We start from the raw sequence: 12934 nt of genomic DNA, 5'->3' as shown, positions 1-12934 counted from the left end.
GTGAAAACGTAAAAATAATAGGCCAGTGTTTACAAATTATAATAGTTGAGAGTCCAGGCGTTGAGAATGAGTAAGAAAAATGAGGTGGTGCTATTCTTCCCTTTCATGAGGCAGTAGTGTTTGTATGGAAGTCCAGGCCTGTGGCATGAAAAGAATACTGACCTCTGACAGCCTTTATTTCAGTCATATGGGCGGTGTCAGTTGTGTATACTGAATTCTAAATTGTTATAACTCTCCTAAATCTAAAACTTAGAACTCTGTTTATAAACATGCATGCATTCGGGGATTCTAGAAATGTAATAGCGCTTGTTTCCCCATTTGTAAGAACTCAGGCAATTTGCATTAACGCGCTTATTCTCAATAGGGACCTACGAGAAAATTTTTGCCGAAATCCAGATGGAGCTGAGTCACCCTGGTGTTTTACCACTGATCCAAACATCCGAGTTGGCTACTGCTCCCAAATTCCAAAATGTGATGTGTCAAGTGGACAAGGTAATAGCTGACATTTTCAGGGTGGGCACGATTAATTTCAGGGTAAATGCCTAAAGGGAGAACACATTTCACAGCAGAGGACCTACTTCTTGTTGCACTGGTTTTTTGCTGGTTTGCAAACAAAATCACCAAGTCTGCAGTTGAATTTCTTTTACACATTCATTTGTTCAACTTTTATTTGTTTATCTGAGTGCATACTAGTGTCAGGCACAGTTTTAGACACTGGGGATATACTAGTGAGCAAAACAAAATTCTCTCACTCCATGGGACTCCAGAAATTCCCGCAAACAGACAACGAAAATAAATAAGCAAAAGGGAAGTGGGAATGATAAGTTCGTTTGTGTAAATGCTAGAGGGAAAAATTTCCCAGAGGTAGAGGAGACGGTGTTGCTATTAGATTTTAATGGTATGGGAAGCTCTTACATATCAAGGGAACATTTAAGCAGGACCTTAAAGGGGTGAGGGAGCATCATGTACCATGTGCATGTATCTGTAAATAGCGTTCTAGGTAGAGGAAACCGCAAGTGAAAATGCCATGAGATGGGACAGTGCTTGAAAAGGGAAAGGGAAGAAACACCACATCACCGTGGCTGGTACAGAACAAGCAAGGGAGACCATAGCAGAGGATGTGGTTAGAAAACAGTTGGGCTAAAATCACATATGCCTGGGAGGAATTGGAAGGTTTTACACTTTTACTCTGAAAGAGAAGGGACTCTGTTGTGGGGTTCTGAAAGATGTAGATGATCTGTCTGGTTTCAATTTTAACAAATGAGTATGGCTGCATTACGGAAAAAAGCTAGAGATTCTAACAAGGGCCAAAACAGGAGGATCCATTGTGTGTTTTCAGTAATTCAGTAAAAAGAGGAGAGCGATATGGACCTGGGTGTTAGCAGTGGAGATGATGTGTAGCAATGGGGTTTGGGATAAACCACCACTGACTTGTAAACATAGATGCCATTGAAGATAATTGTTTCAGGAAGCAGTAGTACAGAAAAGTTAAAATGATTTAGGTTTAAAAAAGAAATCATTTGTCAAAGATTAATAATAATGTTGAAATCTGGGCATTTACTAGTACATAATGAATTCAGGGTTATGATTTTTAGGCAATCATATTCTTTCCCATAAATTTAATCATGGTCAGTCCTAAATCATCCCAAGCCAAATTTAAAGTTCATCTCATAGATTTATTGTCCTATACATCTCCCATCCTTTAACTTTCTGCAGTGTCATTTTTTTTTTTATGAACAATTCTGAAAAGTTATAGAGGGAGGAGGGGTTGAGTCTCTTTTCAGTCAATTTCACTGTTCTTTGGCAGATTTCAAAGGTCATTTGGAAATAAAGTTGAAACCAGTGTTTAAGTGAGGTTTACTACCAGCTGGATATTCTTTGTCCCTGTCTTGTTCATGTAAACAAGCACTGCTAATTTGAGATACAGGCAAATGAAAACAATTGTTTAAAAGGCTTCTTATGTATGTTAAACTGCTTTTATATCCATATATATCACTTACCAAAGGCTCAAGTAATAAATAGAGAATTTTAGATTCTAAAAGTTAAGCTGATGATGTTGCTTATCTAATAAATCTACAAATTAATAGATGAAGAAATTAGCTTCAGTTTTATGAATTCAGATAGCTTGCCTAAATTCTCAAATAGCACAGCTGGGATTGAATATAACCTTCCTTGAAATGATCTTTCATTACTTTAAAAAATATATTATTTTTAACAATATATTATACCTGATAAGTGCAACATTGTGTTAAGCTCTGTAGGGCAAGTTAAAAACCAAGTCCTACTTAAGAGACACTGTTAAGCCAATTCGACATAGAGCTGTGAAATTATAATGGTTATGCCATTATATGATACTGCCAAGCTAATCATTGGCATTGTTAAATATGTGATATGTGTGCATGCATGCACATAAACACACACAGAAGGATGTTGTTATATTTTCCATGTAACAGAAAATACAAACACGTATAGGCTGTTATTAGAAAAGATTTTCCTAAATATTGAACATCCGAATTAGCATAAAATCAAATGCTCTTCCAATTAAATATTGAATAACTCTATTGAAAACTAAAAACTGAAATTACAGACTTTCTTCAAAAATGCTTTTCAAACACAACTTATTAGATTATATAACACACACTATAAGCAGTAAACAGGATGCAATTCATACCTTTAAGTACTTATATCAATATCATAAATAATGAAGACAAGTAAATGAAATTTCAAACTTAAGAGTTGGGGGAAAAATAAACCAAAAGCAGTAAAAAGAATATAACCAAGTTAGAGCAAACATTAATAAGGTCTAGAACTAATGAGTAAAGCAAAATAATGGTTCTTTGAAAAAAATTAACAAAATAGTCACCAGCTAGTGAAAAAAAGAAGACAAAATATAAGAAAAAAAAGACAAAAATATAAAATAATAATTATCAAAGGGGAAATAAGCATTGAAACAGGAAAATTAGAAAACATGAGACTATTTTATATAACCTCATGTAAGAAACTTGGCAAATAAAAAAAATGGATAATTTACTAAGAAAATTCTAATTACGAATTGACCCTGGTCAGTTCAATTAGTCCAAGAATTAGACCTATTCTTAGGGAAGAAATATAGAAATGTATTAATGAACCATCCTATCAAAAATATACTGTGCCTAGGTGCATTCACAGGCCACTTAATCTCAATGCTACATAACTTCCTATGTAGCTTAACAAATACAGTAAAGCACAATAAATTATATGTGAAACTTCCACGAGGAATGTTGAAATTATAATATTAATATCTACATATTAATTATAATATTAATGTATATTAATATAATATTAATATTAATATCTAAATATGATGAAGGTAGCAAAAAAAACAATAAACTTATCTCATTTGTGAATATAGAAATTTTAAATGAAATTTGAGTAAACACCCAATAAAGTGACTTAAAATATAAAACATAATGATTGAGTGGAGTTTAGTCTAAGAACAAAAATGACTTAGTTTTAGAAATCCATTAACATAATTCATCTTAGACCTAAGAAAAGCAATCATATAATAAATGTAAATAAATTTTAAAATTTCTGTTACAAAATTTACTCCTTTCTCATAAAAACATTCAAATGAGATTTTCTGGAATATACACACACTCTACACACATATCTGTATATCCATATATATACAAAGAGAGAGAGAAGCTGAGACAGAGCCTTCTTTAAAATATATATTCACATTTTAACATATACACATAGACACATAGACATCCTCACATACACAGACACGTATAGACACAAACACATATATAAGTATATATTATATAATTAATGGGGATATATGTAGTATACAATTGATGAGGAAACATTAGAGACATTCTTATGAAGGTAAAAAAGAAAACAAGAATGTATAATATTTTCTTTACTACGTAACATTGTAAGTACAAGTTAAGATAAGTTAACATATTCCTCTTTAACACTGTATTGGAGATGTTATTCCATATAAATAAAAGATCATATTGATCTTTATTTATGCAAATGATATAAATAGTAATATACTTAGAAAATTAAATTCAATAATAAAAAAATCACTAAAGTAGCATTCATATATGAGTTTGAAGATTTAAGTAAAGGGAAAACTATATCTATAATAGTAATAAAGCTGATGGAAACTTAGGAATAAATTTAGAAAGAAATGTGTAAAATCTGTGTAATAAAATTTTCAAATCACTACTCAAAGCCACAAAGGTGTACTTTAAACATGGAAAAACATCCCTTGTTCTTGATATGAGAACACAACATCATGAATACATCAATTCTACCTAAGCTGATGTACAAATTTAATGTGATATTAATAAATAGATCAATGTCTTTTTCTGACACCAACAAACTGATTCTGCAGTTCTCTTGGTAGAGTAAACATAAGTATACATAAATATACTATGGAAAATCTTGAAAAATAAGGGTGATTAGAGATAATTAACTTTATACATATTAAAACATTTTATAAAGAGCTGGTAATTAAGACTGTAGTTCTAGTACAATGAATAAATTCGCAATTGGAACAAAACACACAAATGAGAAATAGACTCCTTAGAGAGATTTATGATATTAAAAATGTGACTATACATAACTGAGTAAAAAATGAACTTTTAAAATATAATAATGGATCAATATGGTAATAATTTGGAAAAATGATAAAATTAAATCCATGCCTTACACCATTACCCCCAAATAAACTCCAAATATATAAGAGATCTGAATGTGAAAAAGGAAACCATATAGATACTAGAAGTAAACTCGGAAGAATCCCTTTTTAACCTATATAAGGTGAAATGATTTTTAATTAACACTCAAAATCTAGAGGCAATAAAATAAAAATATGATAAACTACATTGAAAACCTACCATGGCAAAGCATACACACACACACACACACACACACACACACACACACACAAACCCATATTAAATTCAAAAGACAAAAGACAAATTTGGAAGTAAATGTTGAAATGCATATTATAGGTAAAGAGGAAATATTTTTCATATATAAAAATTCTGAAACCAGTGTAAAGGATCAAAAAAGTTAAGTAATGAACAGAATACATAAAGCTATATATATATATATATATATTTTACAAAATACATAAAGTTATATATATATATATGTAAAGTTATATATATATTTAACTTTATAACTTTATGTATTTTGTTTGTATATATAAAAATATATATAAATTCCCTCAAACACAAGGAAATTATGCTTAATTTCACATAATACAAAAATAAATATAAATATTGAAATTTCTCACATTATGAGACTTGTATTTCTCACATATAATTTGCAAGAATTCAAAAGCTTGACAACACTCTCTTTTTGCTAAGCTGGTTATCCATTTCCTTTTGGGGAAAGGAACTCTCATACATTGCTCTTAGGAGTTCAAAATGGTAAAACCCATGGAACATAATTTTACAATAATTAAGATTACATATGCATTTACTTTTTGGCTCAACAATGTACTGTTTGAATATACAGCTCCAACAATATGCAAAAACATAAGCATGAGTTGTTTATTGCAGCATTTTCTGTAATAGCAAAACAACTCAAATGTACTTTGGCAAAGTCACACAATGAAATATTATAAATTTGCAAAAAGAATAATAAAATTTTCTGTGAGCTATATGAAGTGATTTTCAGATATATTGATAATAAAAAAAAGCAAAGCACTAAAGTACATATTTGGTACTCTGTTAGTAATAAATAAAGAGACGTACTACTAGCAATAAAAATGGGATGTAATAATACATATATAGAATATACATAAAAATAATCTGTGTATTTATATTACAAATATATATTTGATTAGTTTTGCCAAAAAAAGTGAAGGAATTATACAGGAGTCATAACAAGATGTTAATGAGATTGGGTTCGTTGGTAATGGTAGGTAGTGGGTAGAAATACAATAATGCAAAGGGAAAGGGAAAAATGAGAATTCTCTGAGGTATATTTTCATATAGTTTTAACCATTAAGCAATGTTAGTGTTTTCAATGTTCAAAAAGTAACCTCAAGAGGAACAAAAACAATATGCCTCCCTCTATATAAAATAGATACCAATACTACAGAGAAGGAAGAAAGACTAAGTTAACTTCTGGACATGATTTTCTGGCAGTATATGGCCTCACTGGGATATATTTAGGGCTAAATAACTATAAATAGATTTTGAACTTTAAAGTGTAAGTTTTTGTTAGTATTGGGACATAGTTTTGAAATTATTTTGTGTACATTGTAGAATTGAGAAAATGGGCAAACACAATGTTACCTGGAATGAGGTTTCTCACACTAATGGAACGGATGGAAGGAAGAACTGTGGTATTAGACTGAAGTTAGACACACACACACAAACACACACACACACACACACACACACACACACACACACACACACACTACATAGCTCTATCAAATAAAAGGAACTAGAAATGATGGCACCAAATAGAAATAAGCACATTTGGCACCGATTTCTTGTCTTCTACTTACTTTCCATCCCCAAAATAAACAAGAGTTCCTTAGAGAAATTGATGATGTTAGGAGGCCCGGGACAAAGAGAGTATAAGGTGAGGCTGGAATATCTTTCACCAGCAAGTTAAGAAGTTATAAAAAATTCATGTCTTCCTCTCAAAAACCTATAACCATTATCTAACCATGAGGAAAACATCAGACAAACCCAATAAATGGACAGTTTACAAAATACTTGACCTATTTTCCTTAAAACTGACAAAGTCATCAAAGAAGAAAGCCTGAAAAACTGTCATATTTAGAAGAACCTCAGAAAACATGACAACTCAACATAATGTGGTATCATGTGGAATCCTAGAATACAAAAGAGGATATTAGGTTAACTGAAAATATTTAAACAAAATGTGGTCTCCAGTTAATAATGCATCAGTATGGCTTAATATTTAAGACAAATCTATCATACTGATGTAATATATTAAAAGTAGGGAAAACTGTCTGGTATATGAGAAGTCTCTGTACAAAGTTACAACTTTCCTGTAAGTAAAATCTATTCTAAAATAAAAAGTCCCATAGCCTGTATTCAAATAAAAGGGTGATGGTGGTTAGGAGCATCTCTTCCTCTGACACAGAAAGCATATGTGCAAAAATTCAAAATGTATAAAATAATAGTACTAGCATACTGTATTGCACAATTGTTTTCTTCAGTAAGAGTCTATCTAAAGAATTTACTACCTAACAGCCAAAGACTTAAACTTTCCTAACATGGGGGGGATGGGGGGGAGGAAAGCACTGTCAGAGGAAAATGAATTCACTCGTATATTCTGCATATGTGCAAGTATGAGATTTTACAAATTTATGCTTTCTGAGAGCAATTTTATTGTGTATTGGAATGACTATGATATTATCTGTATCAAATCCTATCCTATTTTAGTTTTATATTTAAGCCCAAATTCCTTATAGTGCTACTGCAAAATGTGATCCATGGATATGAAAACATGGCTTTTGAATATGCTTATTATATTTGTTTTTCATTATGTTAACTGATTCCTGAACATATTATTAAATTGTTTATGTAAAATTGTTATTAGGATTTATACCTATTTATTATGATTATACAAAGCATATTTAAAGCCAGTGACAATAGACTATGGTTTACCAAATTTAAAACAAATAGTCTTAATGTTGATGTATATTTGTAGATAACATTTTATAGTCAAATCTATAGTGCTCATTCATATAAAAATCAGGAATGTTTAAACGATAGTCACTTTGAAAATGTGTGTTATTATTTTAAAATAAGGAAAGTGTTTCTTTTCAAATATAGAACTGCAACTCATGTGTTTGGAAGACCATGACTTCCTTTTTGTGATATTTAAAAATTAGAAATATTGACATTTCTATCAATGTTTAATAAAACACAAATTATTCAATTGAAAAAAAGTGAAAAATAAAACCACATGGGACACATTAAAAGACATAAAACCAGCTTAAAATGGCTTCCATCAATCAACTTTGAAACAATTTTGAGTATCAAAATCAGCAACGGGAATAGATCATCATGTTGAGTAAAAAGAGGACACATAAGTCTATGTGTATATTACCACTTCTACTACAGACATTTTATTGCTACTACTGGTAGTAGTTGAATACTTAAATAGACGTAGTGGGGGAGAAGAAAACATTCTCATTTACAGAAAAATGATAATAAATAAAAAAATGCAGGAAATTGTAAAACAATTATTTTAAAACCAGCATAGTAATCACTGATTCATGCAAAAGCAACCAAAGTAGGCCAAGCCATTTATGAACATTTGTTTGGCAATAAGATGCTGATTCAATCTGAAAGGTCCCCCAAATTTTCCTTTACATCAGTTAACCAAATTATCAAACTCACTACCAATAATGGAACATGATAAAATATGTCACATCACATGATAAACTGCTGTGAAAAGGACAAAATATCATCTTTGCCATAATCCTGCCTTTATCTTGATTTTAATCATGAGAAAACAATCAGACAAAATGGAATTAAAGAGCATTTGCAAAACAGCTGGCTTGAGTGACTCAGAATGTTTTCTCAGGAAGACAAAATTCAAAACACAACAAATGTGACGGGTATATGAGTGTTCATTATATCATTCTTGTGACTCTCCTGTGAAGCAAATTTTTTCAGAAGAAAATGTTGAGAAATAAATATGTCATTGCAAAAATTCTCATTTATTTAGTGTCCCTATGGGCCACTCATTTAATTTTTTCTTTGATTGTTTTAAGTTTGTAGTGTGATATATAAACCCTTATTTCGAGGAAGAAAACTTTGGTTGAAAATAAAGATATTTTAATCTGAAATACAGGAGTATCTTTGACTTATACTGATTTCAGAGTGTGTTAACTTTTATGTTGACTTTCATGCTTGTAAAAAATCTTTTTGTTCTATACTTCCTTGTATTCATTAGACTTCCTTCCATATATTTTATGTTTAGATTGTTATCGTGGGAATGGCAAAAATTATATGGGCAATTTATCCAAAACACGATCTGGACTAACATGTTCAATGTGGGAGAAGAACATGGAAGACTTACACAGGTGTGTAAATTTCTTTCTTTCAATATATAATATGTAGTGATAACAGCAGATAGTATATTCAGATACGCACATTGCTATTTCTTTCTAGTCTTTTCTATATTATATTAAGGTAATAAAAGCTTTAGATTTGTCATTCTGTGCAACTCAATTTAGCATTTTCCCTCCATGTAACAAACCTTTAGATAAGTAATTCAATCTAGCACATTTTTTATTGGACATTTACTATGTGTTCTGTTCTGTGATAGGTGCCATGGGAAAAGTTAACAAAAAGTGGGCATAAGTTTTGGCTCCACTTTTAAGGATGATACGGTTATATTGGGAAGCAACTGTATGACTTGATAAGACTGTATAATTAAGTGGCAAATCTGAGACATGGTTGCGACATAAAACTGATTTTTAACAAATATCTCAGAATATACTTACTATGAATAAAAGGAAAAAAAGTTAGTGTCATTTGATCATATTTAGCCACCACAGTCCTATGTGGAAGATATTTCTATATGTGTGAATAAGGATGTAAGGGCTCGGAGAGGTTGTTATTTGGCCTCTAGTCCTATTTTAATTATAACTTTATTCTCTTTGAAAATGTACTCACTAGTGGATGACATGGTTTCATTTAATATACTTCACAAACCAGTAGAGACAGTTCTAAAGCAGTGTTCTCTAACATAAATATGCATTTCACACATGTAATCTGCACTAACAGTCACATTTAAGGAAGTAAAAATAAACAGGCAAAACTATTTTATATAATACATGTTACTAATCCAATGTATCCAAAGCCTTTTCCTTTCCATATGTATTCAATAGAAAAATTGTCAATGAGACTTTTTACATGTTTTTCATATTACAGCTTCAAGATCTGGTATATATTTACAATTAAAGCATCTCTCAATTTGGACTAGCCACATACCAATTCTTCAGTAGCCCCATGTGGCTAGTAGCTACTGTACTGGGCACCGTAGCTTTGGGATTTCAAACATAAGAATTCTAGCCTCATGGATTTCACACTCTGGAAGGCTTCCTAGAAAAAGGGACATTAATTGGGACATATATGTTAACTAGGAGTTGGTCAAAGGAAGTGTAGGAGGAGAGTACCTCAGGCAGAAAGAATAGCTTGTCCCAAAGCCCAAAGATTGAAGTGTTGAAAATCAGAAATAATTTTGGTAAGGTTGGTCAATATCCACAGATAAGAAATTCTCCAGTAGCAAGACCATATATTGCCTTGTAAGGTGTGTTAAAAACTTTGGACTTGGGGGTACCTGGGTGGCTCAGTTAAGTTTCTAACTCTTGGTTTCAGCACAGGTCATCATCTCATGGATTGTGGGATCAAGCCCCATGCTGGGCTCTGTGCTGATAGCATAGAGCCTGCTTGAGATTCTCTCTCTTCTCTTCTCTCTCTGCCCGTCCCCCACTCATGTTCTCTCTCCTCTCTCTCCATCTCTCTCAAATAAATAAATAAACTTCAAAAAAAAACCTTTGGATTTTATCTTAAGTATTAAAGAGATTCATTACAGAATTTTAAGTGAGAATTAGTGTGATTAAGATTAAATGCTATATTTCAACACTGATATTTTTGAAGGCATTTTTAGAAATATGGTGGGGTGGACCTAGCTTTTATGGACTTGTGACAGACAAGTGTACCAATTCTGCCTTCAGAGATTTCACATTGGGAACTTGACGTTTTTATGATGGAAGAATTTATACTGCAGAAATCAGCAAGGACAACAAATAAAGACTTCATATACATCTCAGAGTGCCCTTTTAAACATTACCAGCATACCACTGGAAGTGTTTATTTAGGGAACTCATGGTTATAACTCTTAATTCACTGAGTTTGGGTTGGACCTTCAGAAATAGTTAAAAGTCATTTGAAAACAATTTGCAGGAACTTGATGAATGATAAGTTGCATGTTACCATTTTGGTTTAAGAATAACCTACAACTGAGTAAGGACATAGTATGGAATGGTGGTTTTGAAAACTGACTCTGGAAAGAGCCAGGTGTTCAAACCTCTGCTCTACTGCTTATAAGCCATGTGACCTTAGAAAAATTAGCTTCTGTGGATTACTATTTCCTCAAAAATAAGATAGCCTGTCTCATTAGGTTGGTCTAAGGTTATATATGTAAATCACATATAATAGAATCTGGTACACAGTAATTACTATATGTGTTTGCTATTGTCATTAGTCCAGGGAATGAACCTAAGTTTGGAAAGATAGTCCAACTTTCCCTGTCCAATCTTTCCGTTGTTTTGAATGACCCATGAATTACAATCAAGCATAGTAGTAATTGATAATCCAAAACAAATTCAGTTACTTGTACAGTTTTCATGACTTGGTCAGGATGGCCATTTGGGATTTGGCTGTATTAAGCTCATTAAATAAATACAAATATTGATGTTATATGAGTGGGCATGGCCTTACAAAATAACATAGAGAGTTTTTGCTTTTCTTATGTAATAAACTTAGTAAGATGTAAAATGAGAAAGTGTTACTCAGTTATCTGTCTAAAGATCATCTATTGTAATTATATAAACAATGATATTTTAGAGTTTATTTCATTAGCACATTACTATTAATTTTTCAGTGTGTCTTTCTGTCTTTTCTTATAATGATGTTGCTAGTCATGCTTCTTACGTTTTTGAAACATGAAAAATACTTTTGCAATAGCTTGCATTTTCTAGGTGTTTTATAACCTTGATTTTCTTTGCCATCTGCTGTTTTTCTGGCAGTGTTTCTTCACTTCTATGAATAGGGGTATTGTTACCTTACCACTGTAATTATTAAATAGAAGCAAATCACAAAACCTCTCATCATTTTATCTGTCTAATCGCTTAGCCATATTCCAAATTCCTGAGTTAGAGCACATGATTCCAAACTGTAAGAACAACAAAATAGGTCTAAAATAAAATAATTAAAATTCACACCAAAGAGAAGCTCGTGTTGTTTCTATAATGGAAGTTACATGCTAGGATTTTATCTTCTTGGTGACAGTTTGTTTCTGTTGGACAAACTGAGCATCTTGTGATCTTCAGACCTTGTTGTTTATGCAGGCATATCTTCTGGGAACCAGATGCTAGTAAGCTGAATAAGAATTACTGCCGGAATCCTGATGATGATGCCCATGGCCCCTGGTGTTACACGGGAAATCCTCTCATTCCATGGGATTATTGTCCTATTTCTCGTTGTAAGTACTTTCAGTGATCTTCTTCAGGTGAAATATTTTAAATACACTGAATCTCCACTAAATTGATACCTTAATCAGAGGTGGAAATATAGGAGGGCTGGAGTCAATCCTAAAGTGGGGATGCATTCCAGACTGATGGGCAGACACACACACACACACACACACACACACACACACACACACACACACACATCTTTCTTCATCTCTTTGTAGACAAAGAGACATTCTGATGACCTTTTAAATAATATTTTCCTCCTCAGAAGATTCTCATTTGAAATCCATACGCAATAAATGGTCATGGTTCCAATATGACTGCACCATAAAGACTTCCCTCTCAATACTAACTGTTCAGGCTGTGAGTATAGCAGAGCTCTTACAAAGCCCCCATCCAGTAACAGACCCATAGACAGACCTGAAATAACATTGCTTTCATTTTCTTCTCGTGCCTTACCAAATATTAAAAAGTCTAGAGCATTCTTACCACATTTCTGAGTCAAAGATGATTTTGTTAAAAGAATATCAGTGTCTAAAGTAAAAGATATATGTAAAATACAAATGTCTGATATACCTCATATAAAAGGGCTCCTATATATCAATAAGAAAAAAAATGTCACACTTTAGGAGAAAAATAAAGAAAATGAATCTTAAAGAATAAGTATAATTAAAC

At 32.0% G+C, this 12934-nt stretch overlaps 1 protein-coding gene across 4 annotated transcripts in view; it reads left to right on the top strand.

The window, feature by feature from the left end:
• The window catches only part of HGF (hepatocyte growth factor), a 78359-nt gene that overhangs the window by 44641 nt on the left and 20784 nt on the right, over positions 1–12934 (top strand). For all 4 annotated transcript variants that reach the window (XM_060632334.3, XM_060632333.3, XM_060632332.3 and 1 more), the window contains 3 exons: positions 365–492; positions 8977–9079; positions 12134–12267. In XM_060632334.3, coding sequence (XP_060488317.2) covers positions 365–492; positions 8977–9079; positions 12134–12267 — 365 coding nt within the window. The remainder of the gene's footprint in view (positions 1–364; positions 493–8976; positions 9080–12133; positions 12268–12934) is intronic.

Source organism: Panthera onca, chromosome A2, assembly GCF_046562875.1.
Source record: "Panthera onca isolate mPanOnc1 chromosome A2, mPanOnc1 haplotype 2, whole genome shotgun sequence".
NCBI classification, from domain to species: domain Eukaryota; kingdom Metazoa; phylum Chordata; class Mammalia; order Carnivora; family Felidae; genus Panthera; species Panthera onca.
This window is presented reverse-complemented; position numbering and strand designations above follow the sequence as displayed.